At 36.8% G+C, this 22,506-nt stretch overlaps 6 protein-coding genes across 7 annotated transcripts; 1 reads left to right on the top strand and 5 right to left on the bottom strand.

Moving 5' to 3' along the window:
- Positions 1-3,497, bottom strand: LOC114530265 (T-box protein 2-like). The gene is made up of 4 exons (XM_028551865.1): positions 2,574-3,497; positions 1,216-1,504; positions 711-937; positions 1-497 (listed from the first exon to the last, which is right to left on the bottom strand). Exons 1-4 carry the CDS (start codon positions 2,834-2,836, stop codon positions 11-13), a joined length of 1,266 nt encoding a protein of 421 aa, XP_028407666.1. The 5' UTR covers positions 2,837-3,497; the 3' UTR covers positions 1-10.
- A 1,083-nt stretch (positions 3,498-4,580) lies between these two features.
- On the bottom strand, positions 4,581-7,929 carry LOC114530264. The gene is made up of 4 exons (XM_028551864.1): positions 6,765-7,929; positions 6,229-6,502; positions 5,669-5,901; positions 4,581-5,446 (listed from the first exon to the last, which is right to left on the bottom strand). The coding sequence occupies exons 1-4, from the start codon at positions 7,919-7,921 to the stop codon at positions 4,813-4,815; spliced, it is 2,298 nt and encodes a 765-aa protein (XP_028407665.1). The 5' UTR covers positions 7,922-7,929; the 3' UTR covers positions 4,581-4,812.
- Positions 7,930-8,642: 713 nt separating this feature from the next.
- Positions 8,643-9,930, bottom strand: LOC114530266 (ribonuclease P protein subunit p30-like). The gene is made up of 2 exons (XM_028551866.1): positions 9,101-9,930; positions 8,643-8,731 (listed from the first exon to the last, which is right to left on the bottom strand). Exons 1-2 carry the CDS (start codon positions 9,926-9,928, stop codon positions 8,699-8,701), a joined length of 861 nt encoding a protein of 286 aa, XP_028407667.1. The 5' UTR covers positions 9,929-9,930; the 3' UTR covers positions 8,643-8,698.
- A 758-nt stretch (positions 9,931-10,688) lies between these two features.
- Positions 10,689-16,438, bottom strand: LOC114530290 (adenylate kinase 8-like). The gene is made up of 17 exons (XM_028551898.1): positions 16,287-16,438; positions 15,967-16,048; positions 15,659-15,708; positions 15,486-15,572; positions 15,165-15,191; positions 15,004-15,072; positions 14,798-14,836; positions 14,462-14,504; positions 14,316-14,387; positions 13,649-13,763; positions 13,417-13,502; positions 12,911-13,042; positions 12,698-12,787; positions 12,440-12,581; positions 11,815-11,895; positions 11,477-11,534; positions 10,689-11,061 (listed from the first exon to the last, which is right to left on the bottom strand). The coding sequence occupies exons 1-17, from the start codon at positions 16,368-16,370 to the stop codon at positions 10,882-10,884; spliced, it is 1,437 nt and encodes a 478-aa protein (XP_028407699.1). The 5' UTR covers positions 16,371-16,438; the 3' UTR covers positions 10,689-10,881.
- Positions 16,439-16,750: 312 nt separating this feature from the next.
- LOC114530349 (cilia- and flagella-associated protein 77-like) lies at positions 16,751-18,782 on the top strand. Its single transcript, XM_028551963.1, has 7 exons — positions 16,751-16,859; positions 17,162-17,245; positions 17,348-17,447; positions 17,637-17,865; positions 18,044-18,149; positions 18,236-18,340; positions 18,480-18,782. Exons 2-7 carry the CDS (start codon positions 17,189-17,191, stop codon positions 18,606-18,608), a joined length of 726 nt encoding a protein of 241 aa, XP_028407764.1. The 5' UTR covers positions 16,751-16,859; positions 17,162-17,188; the 3' UTR covers positions 18,609-18,782.
- Positions 18,783-18,815: 33 nt separating this feature from the next.
- On the bottom strand, positions 18,816-22,328 carry LOC114530348 (embryonic stem cell-specific 5-hydroxymethylcytosine-binding protein-like). 2 transcript variants are annotated; one of them, XM_028551961.1, is made up of 8 exons: positions 22,267-22,328; positions 22,010-22,144; positions 21,403-21,633; positions 21,025-21,196; positions 20,778-20,858; positions 20,598-20,663; positions 19,804-19,910; positions 18,816-19,733 (listed from the first exon to the last, which is right to left on the bottom strand). In XM_028551961.1, the coding sequence occupies exons 1-8, from the start codon at positions 22,284-22,286 to the stop codon at positions 19,607-19,609; spliced, it is 939 nt and encodes a 312-aa protein (XP_028407762.1). In that variant the 5' UTR covers positions 22,287-22,328; the 3' UTR covers positions 18,816-19,606. The 2 variants fall into 2 exon arrangements, with proteins under 2 accessions (XP_028407762.1, XP_028407763.1); XM_028551962.1 differs by lacking the exon at positions 18,816-19,733 and having other exon boundaries at positions 19,800-19,910.
- Between the last annotated feature and the right edge of the window lie 178 nt (positions 22,329-22,506).

Genomic DNA, 22,506 nt, shown 5'->3' with positions numbered 1-22,506 from the left:
TATCAATTCCTCAGTAATACAGAGTGTCCCATTCAGTGTATTGAAATGGGCTCGTAAAGTCATCGTACTTTTGACAGTATGATTGAAAATCACAATCATAGGCATATTGCTCCAGTGACTCGAAACCTGGTGGTACTATTCTCGGATACTGAGAATCAATCTCCGGTGTACACAGCTGTGGAATATTATCGATCATTAATTGTTCTGAACCATTGATAGGGTTAAGAAGCTGATGGAAATGAGGGTAAATTGTGATGTCATTTGGAGGGGGAGGAGGTACGGCGTCGTGCTGCAGAAAGGTTTTCACGTGATCAGTAAGATCGATGAATGGCGCATCCTGCGATGTTAAGGTGTCCGGAGATGTTTTGCAACATGATCTCCTTGGCCTTTCTTCCCTTTCTTTCAATGAGCAACTGCGGTTCATATCAGCATTTGTTACGTCGTCATCTTGTTTTAGCTTTTTGTTAGCACACTGATCATGAAGTGCTTCTAGATTTCTAAAAAACGAAAAAAGCACAAGTGAGACCTATATCATGAGAGTAACGATGGCGGTTATGAGCATCCAAAGACCCTGGGTACGACGTGGCCACACTCTCCTGACGAAGGCTCGTTATATAACATTTGATGAGAAATGAGATTTTGCCAATGATTATGTTAGAGACATCCATTTACTGTATTTGAACCAGTTCAGTACTGCAATAAATAATTACCTCTTACGAGCAGCTCTACGAGTCTTGTAGCTTTCCCGGAATGCAGCAGACAAAGGATTCATCTCAATTTTCAATCGTGTGATTTTGCTATTTCGGTAGCCAGTCACAGCAATGAACTCGGTCAGAGGTAGTTCGATCATGCGCACGTGAGGTTGATGACAGTGTGAACAAGTAAGTTTGGTTACGATAACTTGAATACGGTATTTACGCAGACTTGACACGTGGATCTAAAATGAATAGAGAACTCGACCTTAACACTACAAGTCATCTCACAATCACTTAAACTAAGACATTTTAAACCATTCTCATATGCCCAGGTCAGTCCAGTAACTGAAGTATAGGTCAGTCCAGTGACTGAAGTAGTTATAAATCATTGCGGTATTCCCACACACTACGGTGATCAGCGGTGAGACCAGACAAAAAAAACTCATATATTGGAGTGCATGCATCACTGGATTGTCAGCGAAAAGAACGCTATCATGCTATTAATAAAAACAGTTCTTACCATATGTTTGTCAGTTTTATTTAAGTTGTTTATCAAACGCAGTTTATCAAACGTGAGCACTTGTGCCGTCCAGAACGCGCCGAATGCAGGGGAGTTCGGGTGCTCGTATAATCTTCGGCCACCTTTCGTAGTTACCTCGCGCTCTGCCAGAAAAAATTGATGCCATTCGTTCTTGGTCGGAAGATAGCGATACCTAGCCGTGTCAACATTCGAAAAGTTAACCGACACGCTGTATTTCTCGGTAAGCGATAGCCCTGCAAGTTTCACCATTAAGACTGGAAATAATGACCTAGAAATAAAGAGAAATTTCACGATTTAACCGAGCATCAATCACCTATGATTCTCATTTCACAGCAGACACAGTGCAACTTTCAGTGGGATTTAGGCGCATGACTGCCCAGGCTTGAGAAAATCATTAAATCATGATTCATAATCACTGAACTCAATGCTTTCTACAAATGAGTTATAAAAAGGCAGTGACAAAGACACACAGTCACACTAACAACATGCAGGAAGCTAAATATCCCTCCAGGATTATACGCCTCTCATAAAATTTTGTTAAATAATTGCATATAACACAAAGTGAAATTAATTTAGGGCGCTTTCCTTGATACGGAAAAAACGGCCAGACCGGTCCTGTTGCATTTCGGTACAAACAGATTACTGGTATTTTAGAGTGTTTCAAGAACTCTGCATTCAGGTATATCGTTATTTACATCTGACGAGCACGGGAAATGCAGTTTCACCGCTATATTCTTAACGAAATATTCGATTTCAATTTAAAATATGACCGGTCTGACCATTTTGGCCGCTTAATGGAAAGCGCTCTAAGTATCATTGAGGATTCCACAGATGCATATCATGTAACTCACAACAAATTTGCCTCAAGTCTTTATCATTTATAAATGGCAATAACGGAACAGGTTGAGGGCTCTGAGCCAACTATCGATATTTAGTTGTATAACTATCACACTTGAAACACTTCATTTCACCGAGTATATTTTAATGAAGGAAGAAAAATAAAAGGAAAATCATATATTCTCACGCTTTTTGTGGGAAAACACTTTCTACTTGACTCGGTGTCCGATCGAAGATCAGAAATTTGAGTCGCAGCAATAATTATGTCACATGTGGGCTGTGGCCGGCTGTACGAAGGCTGAATAGCGCTAACAAACATGCATGCAGATAGTGATTATTTTAACCGCGGTAAATACGATTAAAAAAACAGCAAGTATAAATATGGAGCCAACAATAATGAAAAGGGAAACCATAATTTAAGAATACTAAGGTTTAATCAAGTTATACTGAACAACGGACAATGTTGGAGCGATTGACAAAAAATAGCGCTATACACGTACCGTCCCGTGTTGGTGATTTTCATTTCGTGTCCCTCAGCGTGAAAAATCTCCCACAGTGCTTCATTTCCGAGTTCCGCCTTTAGATCAGCCAAATGCTTCATCTTGCAGGGCAAGGAATTCTTATTTGGTAAAAATACATCTTTGATTGAAGCCATTTGGGTTGATTTCTGAGCGATATCTTTTGCTGAGAGTATGCTTTGTTTGTTGTTTGTTGGCCTGACCGATTGTGACGTGATGGTATCGTAAACAAAACCTTCAGACATTTTTTGACGATGGTTCTTCAAAGTTTAACCTTGATATTCCAGCAGCTGCTTTTACTTCGATTACAATGAGACTGTGAATGTAATACCTGACTTGAAAGCTTTTTTGTCAAAACAAATTGATCAAAATAAGACAAAAACTTAGTCCTAAAAAAAGATTGCGATTTGCATAGAGAACGCGTACCGCCATACGTAATGAGCTATTTTTAGCAGCGCATACCATATTTGGCAGGGTGGTAGTCTTGAGTTATGGCTGAACTATCCGATATGAAAAACGTCTAAAAAATTAAACATCCCACTCCATGATATATGCTACCAGCTTTTTAACCAAACTATAGGTTTAAATGTAGTACATGCCTGTGATACTCAGACTTGTGATATCATTCATATGTAATACGAAACTGTAAAAACTGTAAAAACAATCACTTGACAAACAATTACTTTATCAATATCCAAAAAAACAACCCGTTTTTAAAGATTTCGTTAGGGTAAAGATTTTCGTGGTGTTTATACACGAAGGCTCGCTCAATCAATCAGTTATCCGCACTATAAAAGGTCTACTAATAGCTATATATCTCAAACATATAGTGTTATCAGTTATCTATCTATCTATGACTATATATGTTATAAAACCCAGGGCCGTCCATGCCTATAATACTATATGTATATTTCATCATTTTTTCTGACTTGTACACCCCTAAGAGATTATTTTGTCGCCTTTCGGAAAACGGATTACAATATTACAATATGTTGTTATCGTGATCAGTTGCCTAATTAAATTGCTGGAACGAGATGATACTGGTAAACAATATACGTAAACATTCGTAACAATGCATCGGAGCAACGCATAATAGATTAAGGTATGCGGGAAAAATGCAATGATTGTTGTAACAATGCCAAATGGCAGAACTCGTAAACAACATTAAGCCCTGTGTTGAAACTAACCAGCAATTGGATACAACAAAACATATTTGCCGCATGCTCTGGCACGTAATCACAAATAATATATACTAACATAGTGACACTTTCACTATATACAATACGATGTATTTTTAAACGGCATCTATATATATATATATAAGTCTTGCTTGTATAGCCTTCTTTTTCAGAAAAACTTTTGAATGAATGGTTTAATTACTTCATGCACCAAAAGATGTTTTTCTGTAAAGCCCTACAGTCAATTACACTAAAAACCATATCATAAAGACGTAAGTCTATAATGTCAAACATCATAGATAAATAATATCAATCTATAGGCCCATTAACCCGTTTACACTTGCAATTTTAGATGCGATTTTCTTCTTTTGGTAGATGTGAACGAGTGACTAGTTAGGAATGCTCTGTTGTAGAAGTGCTCATACTTGATCATCCGTAACTAATTCACTTGTTCACATCTATCAAAAGATGAAAATCGCACGTAAAATCGGAACAAAAACCGCAAGTGTAAACGGGTCTTATATATCAGTCTAAAATGATATCACCCGATAAACCTAAACATATTCAAAAATTTACCATATTAAAATTAGTTTCTAATGTAATTCTTTCGCTATGTTTTATTTAAACAAACATTAGGAAAAGACCACAGGCACTTTGTGTAATTATTCTTGGTCCAAATATAATCTTATGCTGAAAACATATGGATTATGGAATATGGGCAAACTAGCAAACAATGCCCTACCAGACACTGAAGTAACATCATCTTGCAAACTTAAGATTTGAGACAGTTTGAGCTAGAAGGCACAAAACTCACAAGACGCAGAATTCTGCATTCATTTTTTGTAATGGAAAACGCGATAAAATGTTTTAACCAAATCCAAAATGATACCATAATCTCTAACAACAAAAAGAATACAAGTCACTTTGAGTGATTGATAATTGGTATAACAAAATTTAATACTTCTATAATGAAAGAAAAAATATTACAATTGTCTCTTTTAATCATAAACCACGCGAATAACGAGCTATCACGCGCATATACTTTAACATTCAGCAACATTTGTCAGCACAAAGTCGAGGTCATCAAAACTATTTAGTTTGTCTGAAATACAGTTGATTTTGGTTAGTTCATCAAAAATGGACGAATCGAATGCTTCGTCTTTCTCCGATGTCTGGAATGGCGAGAGATAGGTCTCTATATATCCAAGAATGTCCTCGTCACTTTGAATATGTGCTTTTGGTTTCGTGGTCGGACATGTCAAAACATTAGAATATTCCGAGCGAGCCATCGTTTGAGAAAGGCTATCTTGGTTTTCTGGAAGTTTAATCGTTGAAGATATCACTGTTGTTCGCTTGATGGTCGGCGTACATACATTGGCTAGACCCGACATGATGGGCAACTGGGAAGTTGAGGTACTCGGGGTTGTAGAATGGAACACATAGGGTGTTAATATAGCGGAAGGCTGGGAACTCGATGCACTCGGTAGGACACTTGACGTGGCTAAATCGGAAACAGTGGATACTTGGGTACTTGGGGTGGTAGATGAGGTTTTGTTGTTAGGAATGGTCAGTCGGATTGATTCTGATAAAGTGATCTGTGTAATTTTGTCGAATGAACTCGCAGGATCTGCATCAATCTTTTGCTTTTTTGTTTGGTTTGTCGGGATATTCTCAGCACTTGATAAAAATACAAATAATGTTAACACATAGCGAAGAGTCAAATCCATCATATTCCTAATGATTTAACAAAGATGTAACAAATGTTGGCTGATCAGATTAACCAACTCACTTTTTCAAAATCAGGACTACAATTGGTTCAAGAAAAACAGAAACAACTATGTCACATGCTCACTACAGCAGCTTTAGCTATTTTTTATGCAGATACGAAAAGTCTCAAACCTCTTTCGCTGACGATTCTTTCTCTTGCGTGGATAAGTCACTGCCCTCATCTTAGCCATTGGATTGTGGGCTATCTTTAGTTGAGAGATTTTTAAACTGTAGTAACTTGAAACAGCGATAAACTCGGTCAGAGGAATGTTGATATGACGTGTATGTTTTGCATGGCAGCGCGAACACTGGAGCATGGTAACTACCACCTGGGCACAATGCTTTCTCATGGTTGGCGCAAACACCTACAAAGAGAAGACAATGGTATTTAACATCGCTGACGTAGCCTAACGAGTTACTGCAAAATCAAATATTTTAACAGTGCAAGAGGTTTATCTTACAAGAAATTAATTTTTCCTGTTGAATAAAACCACAGCTCAGATTAGGTGTTTTAAGTAATTACATATAGAGTTGAAACATTGATATACAAACTCTCTTAAAGAACCAAGATACAAACTCTGTCCAGCATAAATAAAGTTATTAAATCAACTCTCCTAACATGTTTTTTGTCTAGTTAATGGAAGCTGTAACACCAAATTTTATGTAAGGTTATTTAGTTCAATAATACGTACCATATTTTTAACGTTGGTTGAACGATTAATGAGTCGAAGTTCACCGAATTCCAACTGTTTTTTATTCCAAACCTTTCCGCTCGCAGGTGACTCTGAGTGTTCAAAACACTTCGAATGATCTGCGGTTTGTATCTGCCTAGTTTGATCCCAGCTCTCGCGTGACGTGTCGAAATAGTAGCGATACTTGTCAACACACACGAACTTCACTGCAACACTGTACATCTTGTCTGGACAGAAGCCTGAAACTTTCATGTCCAGCGTTGGAAACAATGGTCTATAAAATACAAGCAATACGTAAATTAGTAAACTAATTTGAGACGATCCACTGTAATGATCTATAATCAGCCTGGCATGTTTTAACTGAAGTTTGACATCGGTTGAAATCAACTTTAGTTCAGAAATGCATTTACTAAAATAAAATTCAATACACTATTGCAAATAACACATACAAACTATTTTAACAAAGTTCACACCATGTATAGGCATACACACCTAATAAAATAATTGCTAAAATAACGCTATTTGGTGAAGCTTACCTTCCTTGTTTTGAAACGATCATTTCATTTCCTTCTTCATGAAACAATTTCCATAGTTCTTCTCTGCTCAATTCCACTTTCACATCGCTCAAATTGCCATCACACTGCCCCGTTTGAGGAATGGAGATATTCACTTGTTTTGACCTTGGCTTACGAGTGATGCGAGTCTTCTCTGGCTTGGAAGAGGAACTGATTCCTGCGGATTTCGGGCTAGAAACACTTTGAGATGAGCTCGGTTGGATTATAGTATCACCTGAGGAACTTTTCAATGTCGAGATTGGATGAGTAGATTTCAGTTCTGGTTGAGATGGGCAGTCTTGCCCTTCGATCACACAATTTCTCTTCGAAACTTTAGTGCTTGGTGTTGAAACTGCGAAGACTGGGAGAGACGATGATATTTTCGTTGCAGCTGAAGCATTGTTCGAATTCAAGACTGGATATAACTGAATATAACTGGTGGGTTGTAGTTTGGTTGTCGCTGGACTAACATTCTGGTTCAACACTGGAACTACGTAGAGAGATTTCGGTGTTTGGTTTACCGACGTCATAGAACTGCACGCGACTGAAATGTTTGGTTTCAAGAGCTGATATAACGTGGGAAATGCGGTGTTTGATTCAGGTCTTGCTGTATTTGAAATTATAACTGTGTACACTGGCTTGGGTAATATATTCTGAAATTTAGCACCAGCGTCAAGATTACACGATTTTGGGTTTATGGTCAACTTGGGGAACACGTTCGGCTCGGTGTTCAGAGTTTGATGAATGTTAGGTATCGCAGGTGCGACGGTATTAGTATTCTGTAATACGTTGTTGGCAGGTCTTGGTATGGTCTTTGGAACCTCGGGTATAGTGGATAAACTTGAACCACGGTGTGTGTCGGTGTTAGGAACTTGGCGAGGAACTAGTTTCGTTGAATCCAACTTGGTTTTTGAGGTTAACATGGTATAGGTAGGCTTTGGTGGTGAATCTTGAGGTGAATCACGGCAGCCGTCCGACGTAGAGATAGCAGTTTCACACGTGCCAGGGTTAACCAAATCATTTTCATGGTCATACTGGATCCCGCTTTGTGTCAAAATATCTGAATGCATGTTATAAAAAAAGACATCGCTTCTCATAACTTTTAACAATTCTCGAATTCCTGGTAGAGTCGGTAACATGGTAATTGTTTACGACCGAGTTCGTTCAGAGAGCGCACCTTGGAAGACCTTGGTATTTACAAATTATTCTTTCTGAATAGCACGCTTTATTACATTCACGATCCAGTTATACCATTCAGAATGAGTCATACACGACGCAAAGTGTCATAACTGATCATTGACAATAACAACATTTATCAGACACAAAAACCGATCACCCATACAATAGGTGTGATGTCGCAATCCCTGCATCATGAGCTATATTTAGTAACGTGTTTTCCGTGGTCAATTTTGCTACGGTTGAGCAAACATTCTGATAAGTGCTTGAGGTAAACATATTTTGTGATCACAGTTTTAAATTACAAGGCTGCAATTGTGATCATTGGTGACATTCGCCCTGGATATATAACGTGCATTGGAATTTGTTTATTAACATATCCACTAAGGCACGAGTATAGGACTTTTAATGGTCCTAGCAATTAATGTCTGCATTTCAAGATCAATAACAATGTAAATGTAATGATTAGAGTAAAGAAATCAGGTTTATGAGATATGACAAGATGGGTCTTTTGAACAAACTGATTAGTTATACATGGAATTAAAATGATTATTTCCTTGCTTCACAGTCAGAAATCTTGTGAAAAGTTTAGTTTTTTTTCAGGTTGAAAACATCATTCAACCTAAACTAGCGAATTTTATGTGCTTTGAAAATGGTTTGTTAAGAGGACATAGGATAAAAATATTACAATACACAACATCAAAATTACTGGCTTGGTCCTTAAAATGCATTTTGAGTTATTAGAATTTTGTACCTACACCTGGCAGGTAATTCTGTAAAAGATATATAACACAATAAGTATCTAAATGAGCAAACAAACTCTCTCTGTTAATAAACAATAACTGCCACAAAAGGTAACAGTACTTGTTAGACCAATTTTGTAGCATTTCTGGTTGGTCCAAATCCTCACTATTATATACATCACTTGTCAGTTTATGGTGGCATTAATAAAGATATAAATCTACAGAGGCCGGTATAGATCTACCGTGCTGATGGCACTATGGTTAGAACTTAGAACAACCAGTAATTAATGAAAATATTTCTGTTCATAAAACATCAAATCCCAGATTGAGATATTGTAAAAAATACTGTATTTTATACACAATTACCCATAACACAAAAGAGACCTTATAATCTTATACCTTCAATTTCTTTGCTGTAACATCAGTCTCTTTACTATACTCAGTGCTTTCAGAAGCTCTCTTTACTCCACATGAGATTGGCATCTTTTCCAAACTAACAACACCTTTCACTGTCTTATTTCGAGCTTCTGCATGATAAATGATGCTTCGAATATTTTTGGAAACTGCTGCCTTGCTTTGGTCAGGCTTTAATCCAAATAATACCCCAAGATTTATAAGATCATAAGGACCTCTTAACTCAATTGTTCGTTCGGCGCCGCTGGATATAACAACATTTCGACCTTTGCAAACCCTGGTTAACTCCAATGCATTTGTAATAACATGTTTGCGTAGACCTTCATCTCTAATGGCTGGTGCATAGAGTATCTCAAAACTGATTCCACGTTCAATAGCTACGTTAATTTGAGGATGTTTGATGTAGAAGGGCATTCGTGATGTCATATCGAAGCTGATGACGTCACAATCTACAGTTTGGCATATTTGTTGAAATAGTTTTTCATTTGTTGGTTGTACACTAACAATGTCATAACTTTGTACAGTCTCCCCTGGAATAAAACGTACTTGTTGTTGATCTTGAATAACGACTGTTATTCTTGAAAGTAGTTTTAATTTTGGAAAAATTTTCTTTAATTCGTTCAAGCCTTGCAAATTGGTTAAGTTTGGAGGCCCTGGTATCTTATCTTGTCCGCCCTTTTGTTTAATTCCTGGTGAAATAGTTCTGTTTACAGCAACGGTTTCATAGCCAAGATTCACGAGGGCTGTTATGTATTTCATTAAAACACGAGGGTCATGTTGGAAGGGCAAAGAAATATCACCAAAAGACGCCATGTTCTTTTTAAAAACAAACTAGAACCAGACCCTTTACACGCGGATAAAACTCTGGAACAACCAAAGTTCCAAGATGTTTGCAACAAAAGTATATATTGAAAAAGAAAGATGCTCCATGATGAGTTTTATGTTTCACGTTGCTAATGGTATAGAAATAAAAGTTAAAATGCCGTAATCTCTATTCTATGATCCCTCTGTCAAATTATTTGAGTTCTTCTCTCTAGAATCTTCCTTTCTCTAATACCTCCTTTTCACCCCCTTATACACAAATATAGCCTCAAAACCACTGACTCAATTTCGTCAGTTGCTTCAATTTAGTAACCCCGAATTTGCAATCCTCGCTGCAGGCATGGGGTTCTAGACTTAAATTGCGCTCGGTCCTTGCAAAAACCTTCTTAAATTAGCCCAACCTCGAACGTCAGGCTTTTGGTTTCAATGGTACGTAAAAGAAATTAAACCCCTAGTCTTAAAATAGTCCATTCTCTGTAACAAATCCCAATTTCGTTAAAACGGTGGTTAAAAGACAGCAAGCCCCGGTGGATTAATAAATAGAATGGATCATCTTTTCTGGGCGCACAGGGAAGTCAAATAGATAAGAATCTGATTTTAAAAAGTTCTTCGTTCGTATTAGCCTGCTCGCAGACTGAATTAGGGGGCCGGAAATTAAAGGGGGGAAATATTGGCTTATGCCGCCATACCTCAAGTCGCAAATTTCAATCCCTCCTGGCTCCAGTCCCATAAAATATATTGGCATGATTTTTTTATATTTACAAAGTACATGAAGTCCTTTGAGAAATTTTGTATTAGAATAAATTTGAATATACGTACTACCACTTTCCTATACATGTCCTAAAATAAAATGACAAAATTACAGCAGTAGAACTATTACAACATAGTAAATATCTTCAAATAGTTAAAATAAAAATGAAATAAAAATGTTCATTGCGCATCTTTCATTCTTTTCTTGGTAGCGGATTAACAATCATACTCTCGATATACTCAAATACTGTATGAGGATCTTGATCTGCATTAATATGTTGTACGGTCCGTTCATAGTAATCGGCGATATCTTCGATATGTTCTTGATACGTCAAGAAACGTTCAGTTACACGGTCCTCCTGGTCTTCGGGGTGCTAAATTTGTTGAAGAATTTCAATCATGTTAACTGATTTGATATGTACAAGACTCCAAACTGTGCGTTCCTAAATGAGCTGATTACCCGGGATTTCTTTACCAAATGCGTTTTTCAAATGCAATATCCTATCACTCTTACCACAAACACCCCCCCCCCCGTTTCACACGTGCTTCGGACCACTGCCTGTTGACTATGCATTTGATTTCATCAACACTCTGGACCGTACTCTGAGGCGATAGCCCGCCCCCCCTCTCTGGACCAAACAACGCTGAATTCACCCTCTGTTACAAACTGTGTACAGTACAAAAAACCTGTAACTGAAGGGCAAATTCGAATCTCGCCATCTCGATGGCACTGGTATTCATCTCTCCCCCCCTAAAATCATTCAGTTTTACTTTCAAATCCAAACATACCGTTTGTAACCGTTGTTTGACTTCGGTGGTACGAGGTGGATTGTATAAAAGATGATACCTGGAAACAATCAAAAGTTGATCAGAGGTGCATCAGTCGAATCTTCAATGAACCTTATTCAGTAATTTAATAATGTATGTTCCACGAATAATCAACAATTATGAAAGATGGGGGACTTTTCGTTGCGGAATCATGCAGCGGAATTTCGTTAAAAAAGCAAATTGACATAATTTGAAGGTAAGACATAAAACTTGATGATATTTTCTTTGCGGCGCTTAAGGTATCTCATACGTAACAAACATCCGGCATCCCAATGATTCTCATACGAAGTGTGGCCTACCTTTCACCGGTCTGTGGATCTGTACTACGCAATGTTAAACGCTCCAGAATAGTATCTTTAGGAACATCAAGAAGAAGAACCCTAAGAGGAAACGTCCGTGGTGTATAAGAATTCCTGTTATTGAAGTTATTTAATTAACTGTATAATATAGAATAACGATAGAATAGTAAGGGGTGGACATCTAGATATCACAATGAAGAAACCAAACCAGGGGATGGTTTGAAGCAAACACAGTCAGGTTTAAAACTAAAGTTTAAGTGTACTTTAGGTTTCCCTCAATCCCCTGTAATAAATCGTTTGATTTCAATCTTTCTGCCTGGGGCCGGTTGTATCAAGCCCGTTTAGCTTAAACGGTGGATAAGTCAAAATTAAATAACACTCTTACATCTCTCTTGAATGAGTCACCTTGAATATTATGCACTGAATATGTAGTTGTAAACAGTATCTTTGCATTATGGTTAAAGACATTTAGTTTGCTTGTTGAATAAAACGATAGACTTGATTTCTATTTTGAACTTATCCACCGTTTAAGCTAAACGGGCTTGATACAACCGGCCCCTGTACTACAATCAAGCACCAAATATAATTACCATCAATCTATGTAGTTGGAAATAATATATAGTACCTGTTAGGTTCAAAACCCAGACTGGACAATGCCTCAGCCTGCCTTCGTGTCGTTGGAAAGGCGTGTAAGACCCAGCCCCTTGTAACACAATCAAGTTGACTTAATCTGTTTCGCAACAGTTGTAAGATCAGATCATCTGGTACTATACATAAAATATCAAAGTGAATAATGCTGTTTTAGTGGAAGGCCAGGAAGGGTACAGAATGTTACTGTTGTTGTTTTCCGACTAGAAAGATAAAGAGATAAACGATATCTTACTTTCCATTCCTTTATCCTTGTAAGATCTTATAGCTTCTCCAAGCTTGGAATCTTCAGCCAGAGACTGTTTGATAAGCACATCGCAATTTACTAGAAATAATCAAAAAATAATAACATGTATAAGTATTGCTGAATACGTATACTGAAAAAAAAATTCAGTTTATTGTGGATTGATACAAGCGATGTTTCATCACATGACTGACTTAAACTCACCACTGACAAGATTGTATTTCCGAGCAATAAGCGAGGCCTGGACACTTTTTCCACTTCCAGTGGCACCCAACAGCAGAACCCTGGGAGTGTGTGGTGCTACTGTGTACTGATTACTGCACAAGTACGAATGAACTAAAAATAGAAACCAAGCATCTTGAGACTTGGTTTATGATATCCTGAACTTGAGTTAATTTTCCCACTTTTTTCTTCACTAAAATTGTCGTAAGAATGTGTGATATACTCATACTAACACTCCTGACGAAGGCCCTCAGGTCGAAACGTCGAGAAGTGTTTTGTCTATTCAGGCAATTGTTATACCACATTTGATGCATACTTGTATAGCCTGCACTATTTTAATTTTTCTGTATTGAACTACCTCTTAAGCAGGTACTTTACTAAGGGAGGTACAGTATATAGGCAGGTGTGGGCTCATATATTGTGGGCTAAAGCCAAAGTGCCCAAGAAAGATATACCTGCAGTTCAACGCATGCAGTAATTAAACTTACCTTGCGAGAACACGTCTGTTTTTGGTTGATCTGCGTTTATTTTCTTGATGATTTTCTTGTAGCAAGATAAAACACCATCGATGTTCCTATAAAGAAGAATGGGTTAACACAAAAAGACAAGAACTTATAGTTTTGAATTCACTCTTCTTTCTCCCTTTTGAGATTGCTACCTGTTGTGCACTCAACATAAGACACAATAGCATATACCCATTGAGCATACCGTGTGACTCACCTGTGATATTGATTCAATCTTTGAATCATTATAGATTCAGCAGAGTTTGTATCTGGTACTAATCTCATTGCAACTTCGACCTCAGTGGCTGGATCAAATGTTGCATGATAAATATCTGAAATTACAAGAGATGATAACAGATCAATGACAACAGACATCTATTAAATCTTCTACATCTAATATGATCTAATAGACAGAGACTGCCTCGCGGACCGGGGCTGTACAGTTGGTCGACTAGGTCTCGTGGTTGTTCAGAAGCTAGGTATACTAGCGCTATCCACCTGATAATGATTACGTTGTTAATCGCTTTAAAATTACACGTTATTTGGTTTAACTGAGATTTAATTTTGCAGTATTCCTAATTAGAATTTCTCTTCTCTATAAAATATCGACTCCATTTTTGCAGTTTTATTACTTTTCGAACATTTTTGCAACATTTGAAAACCGTTCGACAACATTTATCCAGCTTACCTTTGTAAATCTAGTAATTTTCCGTAAACAGGAGAAACGTGTTTTTATCAACAAAATATTTAATATGAAGCGCTATTTTTTTTGAAAACCGATTCGTGTCCACGAAGACGATAAGACGAACGTTTCCTCTCTTCAGCAAATGGAGCAATTTAAATTAACTTAATTTTGGCAGTTTTTGCACTGTGAGACTAAGTACCTCCAGTTTGCGGGTCAATTCGTTTCCCAACCGCTCTTTCTATCAGCACTGTGTCTTGAGCATCCAGCAAAACTGAAAAATTTAAGAAAAAATGTTCTACTGAAATCCTTGGATTTTAATTAAAATAACAATTACAGCAAACCTACCAAAATGTTTTGGAATTATCCCAGCAACTTGCAATGCCAAAGCCTAAGAATAACGTATACATGATATTAAGCCCCTTGTGCTCGTTGGACATGAGACATATGGACAGAGGCACAAGCCACAAAGCATAAGGCAAAACTAACAAAAGTGTTCTTTTGGCCCACTCAAGAAATACTATTTAAACTAAAGCATCCAATCTTGTTTTATGACATAAAAATGCAACTGTCTGACAGCTGAGGGTTCAAGTTGCACGAGCCAACTCCTTTTCCGAGGCTCAATTCTTTTTGAATATCTCCCAAATAATCTCCCCCTAAAAAAAACAGTTAATTAATTCCTACCTGTGACCTGCTAGATGGAAATCCTTCGAGAACCCAACCCTATAATTAAAATAAATATTATTTAAAACATAACACAGTTGGATAGTGGTGATGGTCATGCCATCGCTATATTCATATTGTTCATCATTTATGTCGACATAAATGATCTGCACCAGTGAATAACAATAAGTAGCGTCATCACTAAACGCCAAGGCAATATTACTTACTTTTGCAATACAGTCAGTTTTCTTAAGTCTTTCATGAATCATTGATATCCACAAATCTGTTGGTACTTCCTAAAGGAGAGATTATAGTAATATATTTTATATAAATTTGGAATTCAGGAAAGTTAGTATATATTAATCAATTGTAAATGAAGAACTTGTACCTTTTTAGATTCGAAATACATCTGTGCCTAACAAGAGTGATTTTAAAGCCATTAGCAAAATCTATGTCAACTTCTGATTGCAGTGATAACTCATTTAATACATTGCAGTGGCAGCTAGTTTAAAGTAAGTAGTTTAAAATAATTATATATTGTTCAATTAAACTATTAGTCAACATGCAATTGATGCAAATGTCAGCTAGGACTGCCCAATTTTGTATTTCAATCTAATTTAACCATATCTGCCTGCATGGAACCAGAACAATAAGAACTATATTCATTCTTGTATTTCTGTGTATAGCTATTGTTCACAAAAATTTCAACCTGTTTCACATCAGGTGAGTCTAGATCCATGAATAAATTTGCCAGATTTATATGAACACATCCAAGTGTCTTTGCTATTGTCTTGGACTGAAATTACCAAAGAAAATGACTGGTTAGCATGTAGTGTTTTATGTCACATCTTTTAGGGAAGGACTTTTATTTTCAATAATCACCATTGTTCTTTTTCCAGATGCAGGAGGTCCTTGAACAACTATCTCTGGAACTGAATTGAATATGGAATATTAAACACCACATTAAGTTAAATGACGATAGCAGTTCACAAGAAGATAGGAGCAACCAGGAACATCCCAAAAAATTGAAACTCAGGTCCAATGATAGAAGTTGAATCACACTTTTTCACAAACCAGAATTTCAAAGGCATGCATGAAGTATGTTCATAAATTTTCGCTTTGAGGTACCTGAGTTTCATACTTGACACATTCCCAGTTTTAACTTACTACATCACACTACAGGTATTAACCTTTTTCATCATGTTCTAGAATATTAACTAGAAATGCTAGAGGATCATCTGGTTGATGGATAACAAGTTGCTTCATAAGATGCTAAAAGTAAACAAAACAGATCTGTCAAACCAAATATATCGAATTCAACTTGTAATACTAGCATGTCTAGGCTGTCATTTCGTCAACGATCAATATAATTCTGAATTCTAGATTTTTACCCTTATACCTAACAGTAAAACATCTGAAACACGAGAATAACATATATTTGACTATTTGTTGACAAATAGCAAGTCATCTTTGCACTCACAAAATCAAAACATAAAAACCTATACCATACCTCGATTGTTTGAAATACTTCATTTTTCTCTGCGTAGTTTGAAAACTCCGGTGGAATAAGCAGGGGTTTCCTCGTTTCATCCATTGCCAACAAAAATGTAAACTTCCCACAAATTTTCAAAGTTAGCAACCAAACATTACATCGAGCCTGCATTCAGGATGGCACTGCGTCTGTTGTCATGGCAACAGTAATGGCGACGATTGGCGGGCTTTCTGCCTTTCCCGCTTTTTCAAATATATTTTGTAGAAGCCCACTTTTGCAATATACCTATACGCAAATTTTTACCAACTTGATCAGTTTGATGTACTATTTTATATTATTATTTATAAAAAAAAACAGTACATAGAAGATATATTTTATATTTCTTAGGCCATGACGATATTTCATGACGATTTGTTCCCAGCTTTTTGCGGTTTTCAATTTGCAGCAGCGTTCGGTGTTGCCATGCCAACATTGAGCCCAAATAAACAGAAAAGCAAGGTTTATGCGCCGGTGAAATACTGCTGTTGTTGAAAACCTCGATTATTTCACTGTAAACCTGACTCGAGGAAGGCAGAGCAAAGCATATATAAGGTGAGTTTTAAAAAATGTGTGTTCGTAAAGAATTACAAATAAGATTATGAAGAAACTGCGTTTAAATTCTTTGAATTTCGTAATTTGATACTTTGGGACATCGATCGAATTTTTGGCTACATTTCTTCAAGGTATAACTTTTAGTTAGTATTACTAGAAAAAGTGTGTAAGCTTTCGAAATTTACGCCTCTATATTTTAGATTTAATATTATCGCGTAAATATATTGAGATACGAATTGAAAAGAAACATGTTACAGTATTAAGCGTCTTTTCACTCTTTTGTCTTTGTGTTTACTGTTTAGATATCAAATTTGAACATTAAACAGAACATGACAACCCTTGGTATCCAACGGGAATCTCTTCTAAACAATCCACTTCTTCAAAAGGTATTTACATATTTGTTAGTTGTGATGTGAAAATTTCATTGGCTTGTAGAAAGTATATGCTATTAATTGCTCAAGGTTCTAAAATAAATTTTCTTTATTCAGAGTGAATTAGGAAGACCTTTAAAACGTTGTTTTACACTACCACCTGATGGTTTTACATATGGGAGACCTAATCTCTACACTGGGAATGGAGCTGCTGAAGGTATTTATCAAGTATTATTAATTCACTGAACTGCAATCCATGGTGATATCTTACATTTATTTTATGTAAATAGATGGTATGCATGTCAAGAAAATTAATGCACATAAATGGGCATTCTTATAGAGTGAATTTCAAAGTATTCATTAAAGAATTACTCAATATAGTAAATGGTTTTATTATTCCTTCTAGCTCTTTGTTCATGGAATGTGGTGAAACCTAAGGTAGTTGCCACTCAACCAGAGGAACGTGATTTTGTCAGATTGAACAAGATGGCTGTGCAAGCTGGGTTAACATCAGCACCAGAACAGTATCAGTTCAGAGCAACTCATGATGTGAAAGTATCATCTGCATCAAAAGATAGATCATTGAATAAATTGAAGAAGATACCACCTTCTATGGTCTTTGGTGTACCCACAAGGTAGGCAGTAAAGTGATTATACATTTTGTAATAAGAATTTATCACATTCAGTGGTCATTGACCACACCCAAATTACTATCACCTGACCTCTATCTACATATGTAACAAGGCCCCTGTACTAGTGCTGAGTCTCCAAGCTACAAGAACTTTCTAACAAAGTCTTCATTTTTTCTTGCAGACCTTCCACACCAGTCTTTGACCTCCTAGCACACAAATATCAGGACAAATGGCTAGAGGAAAGAGAAAAAGCTGAAGAAGCTTTGAGAGCTAAACAAGACCAAAAGGTAAAATACCCTGTAGATTTTTCCATTATGATAACTGCCATACCAGCTATTTTACAGTATTCTTAATTTCTTCTCAATTATTTCAGAAGCGTGTTGGACGGGACATATATGAAACCAGAGCATCTCTCTTAAGAAAACATCAACCACAAGTTGATAGTGCACCATTATGGCACATGAAGAAATTTGAAAAGGTAATCTCATACAATTTTAAATATGTTCAAAATTAACTGCCAGTCAAGTTGTATATTTTGATGTTGATCAGTACTAAAAAATGTGTTGTCTTGATCATTTTAATTCCTATTATAACATATGTCTTTGTGACTTATTTAGATTTCACCAAAACTTGAAACTTTCCGAACTTCAGAAGCAAAAGCGCAAGCATTTAAACATCACAAATCTGACAGCACATCAAGGAAAGGAGTCTTTGGTCATGGTGTTTATGAAACAGCTAAAACATAATATGACAGACCTACATAGACAATTTATATAAAACAGAACAGAAAACTTCATGTTTATATGTAGAAATACAAAATATGGAAAAAATTGAAGGGCAAAGCAGTTAGAACAAACAGTATATTATATAGGGTGTGTGTGTAAATATTTTTATAAGCTGTATGTTGTAGTACAGAAATAAACGGAACTTTTGACTTTTATTAAACTATGCTCCAATTCCTCTAAATACAATAGTATTTTTAGTAAATAGTTTCTCAGCAATTTTGCAACATCCACGGTGCAGAAGGACCATTGGTTATAATTGTTTTATAGAATCACTACAGTGAGACATTGTTTAAAACCTTTGTTAAAAACGTGAGGGCATCAGACATGGAATTCTCTACATAAGAAAGTGTCCCATTGACACGGCTGTCGACTCAAGCAGATTGCGAGTTTCACAGCTGTAGTTATTACGTCAATCACCCTTTCCAAAGCTCGGGTTCTATTGTTTTTTCTTCATAGCACTCACTCGGTTCTACTCGCGCATTTTCACTACGTGAGATCACTGACAGGCTCGTCAGGCCTTAATGTCAATGGCAAAATTTTGAATGTTGGTCTATTACAAAGCCTTTTTCAATTGCATTTTTCTTTGCCAAGTGGCTCAAATAAGGTTGTCCTAGAATTAAACTCTAAGCCGCCTAAGCGCTCAAGGAAGAGTTCTCGTCTATTAGTCCAATGCAATAGTTAGGAGTATCATCCTTTAGAAATTTCGCCGTCTCGAATTTTGAAATAATGCCTTAGTAAACAGGTCCTTGGTTATCGTTGTAAATCGAAATTTCCACATTACCAGTCAGTTTCGCAGAGTTTTGCCTTTGGACAACCTGATGAGTGAGGTCGGTTTCTTTCCTGTAACCGCTTATCGCTTACGGGCGAAAACTTGCCGTGGAAAATGGTCTTGATGCTTATAATTAATAAACGGGTCCAAAGCAAACTCAACTACAGTCTATACATTTTCACCTATCTTATCAATTATCCAACTTTTCCTTTTTTGATGCTGGTTCTTCTATGCTGCCTGAGGATTCTCTCTTTTTTGGTGATGTTTTAAACCAATTTGTTATTTTACTTTTTTGCGCCTTTTTCTCTTCGAGTGTTCTAAAATGATTCCGACAGATATTCTGTCTGTGTGTGTGCGAACTCGTAATTGATGATTTTATTAACTTACAAGTCAATTTCTTTAATACAGTCTGCCTCTTTATATCTTGAGTTGCTGACAGCTTTCGAAACAGGATGCCAGGCCAGACAATCATCGGTGGAAAGAAGTTTCAGGGCCTAAAAGGGGCAACTGTTAGCTCAAGTGTACGGGCTTGGATTTTTTATCCGAGGGAATTGCAGGACACTCTGCCGAGAAGAAGAAAGTGCAGATATATTTTAATAAGGCTTGTTTTCACTTTAACCCTTAATTTAGCAAAACATTCTTCTCTGATTCAAAGTAATTTAATCCGAGTTTCCAGAAAATAGTGATCTACGCTACGTTTCACTACGATATGGAAAAACAGGTAGTTGAGTACACAAATTGGCTGACATGTATATTAGTCATTACGGCTCAATTAATATGCACTACCTGAATTTAGGATCCCAAGATACGATTCTAATACCTATTCAATAACCTACAACAACAGGGATATGATATGTACTTGGTATGGGCCTTATGGGGAGGGAGAGGCTGCAACCCCCAAGATTGAGCATTTGCTCTTAAAATTTGTGCTTAAAATAACCCCCCCCCCCAATTTTCAGGTCTATCTGCATATGCCATTGAAAAGTGAATTTTATGTGGGTTTAGCCAATAGCCAGGTAAAGGTTTATTCATAGAAAAGATAAAGCATATTTCATAGCCAGAACACACACTAAGGTGGGCATACCTCTAAACCACCCACATGGATATTATCAACAGAATTCACTAAAGGAGTAATAGCTGGCAATAATTTAAAAAAAAAACTATTTGGACATAGTGCAAACCTGTTCATACTTTATTTCACTACAATCCAGCCACTGCCTAACAGCATCTTCATCCTTCAAAATTGCCTGAAAAGATTAGAATATCCCTCAATCAAAGTTTGAAACTTTATGAATATTAACCACTAAAACAAAGCATCTGAAAAACTATTTAAATGCATATATAGTAACTTGTGCACTTACTGGCACTCTATGATGGATACTTCTAAACGGAGGCTTCGCTTCAAGAGTTATCACAGAATAACTATACAATGGCTCTTCTCCCTAGAGCATAGATACAAAAAATGTACTTCTTCAAAAATGTATCTGATTTTGACACTAAAACAATATGCATTCATTCTTTAATGATTTATCACCCCTGTATGTAAAACATTGTTAAGTAGACAGGTCTTAAATATACAGAATTTTATATACAAAATGATTGATGTACCAAGGATGATTGCCAAACATCAAATATTCCCGCCATAGTCAACAATGGTCTTGCTGGTTTTATCCCATCATTATTAGCTTCATCACTCCCTTTACTTTTCATATTATCTTTGAAGTAAATGAAATATGGCTGCTTTGGACCACCACTTTTTACCTCCTGCCATTCATAGAAACTAGGCAACAAAAATTGATTCTGAGGTGAGGCAACCTAATGTTGAATCAAACTTAACTACAAATAAAAAGTAGGAGAACCTAATCCTAGAATTCTTCTAATAAATGTCCTCAGGTTGAAATGTCAGACTTTTTGTAGTTTGTACATTTGATGGGAAGGTTCCTCAAAGTTCCTGCCAAAAACATATCTTGGGATATCTTTACTAACCCTTCAGCAAGCACCACACATCTTCTTCCCTTTTCTAAAGCCCCTTTAAAAGATTTTTTCTCAGTGATGGACTCAATTCTAGCGTTGTTCATTTTGTATCCAAATGAGGCGGGATCACCTCTATGCCACGAGGGAACAAGACCCCATTTCATAGCTTGAAGCTCTCTCTCCTCATCAGGGAATTCTTGCTTCATGCTTCGAGATCCAGTTTTACAGGATACTAGAACAGGTCTAAATCAACCACATTTTGATAAATAACAAATAATAATTAATGGGGTGTGGAGATTGGGAGTTCAGGGGAAGCCCAATCCCTCCCAAATCTTTTTGTCAACTAAAATTGTTCCTCTAGTGACTCTTGTAAGAAACTGTAATAGTTTTTGGTTAACCACACCCAAACCATGCACAGTCAATTTCCTATTAAATTTCATGCTCAGCTCCTCAAAACACACGATGATGGCAAAGCTGACTTGCATGATGATGGTAAGCTTGAAACTGATTGGCAAACTGCAAATCTCCGCTGGCAACTGGCGAATGCCTGCAAAGGATGCAAAGGAGATAGCATTTCTGCTGGTATTAACCATCACAGATTTGCTTACTGCAGACTTACGTGTAGGATTGTGGACTTATATTATACGAGGGATAATATTTCTGGGAATCGTTGCTTTTCCACTTTGGTTGCCTTTTATTCCCATTCTTATCCTTGTACTGACATGCCTTGGTTAGACCATCTGGGTCTAGGGTACTTTGAAAAAGAACAAATCAGTTGAAATGTTCAATGCACTGAGAGAAACTGCACTGTTACAAAACGTTACTTTTTGTAAACAATGAAACGGCAGCCCCTAGATCTTATTAAAAAACACTCACCAAGCTGTACGACCACACATTTTTACACGCTTTTCCAAAACATAGTTAAAAGACGGGATCAAAATGTGCTTTTGTTGTACTCGACCGAGGCCCTCCCCGTTCCCGCAGCGCGCTCTTTTCATGCTAATTTCGTACCATCAGTGTGTACCATTCGTTTACCAGTTACCACTCAAATTTACCCGCACATGACGTTTTGGCGTTTGCTGAGACCAGATGTTATATTTGCTATAAGGCACATTT

The sequence above is a fragment of the Dendronephthya gigantea genome, unplaced genomic scaffold (assembly GCF_004324835.1).
Source record: "Dendronephthya gigantea isolate DGI-Jeju-01 unplaced genomic scaffold, DenGig_1.0 000061F, whole genome shotgun sequence".
Taxonomy (NCBI): domain Eukaryota; kingdom Metazoa; phylum Cnidaria; class Anthozoa; order Malacalcyonacea; family Nephtheidae; genus Dendronephthya; species Dendronephthya gigantea.
The sequence above is the reverse complement of the archived record's forward strand: the minus strand, read 5'-3'. Positions and strand labels throughout refer to the sequence as shown.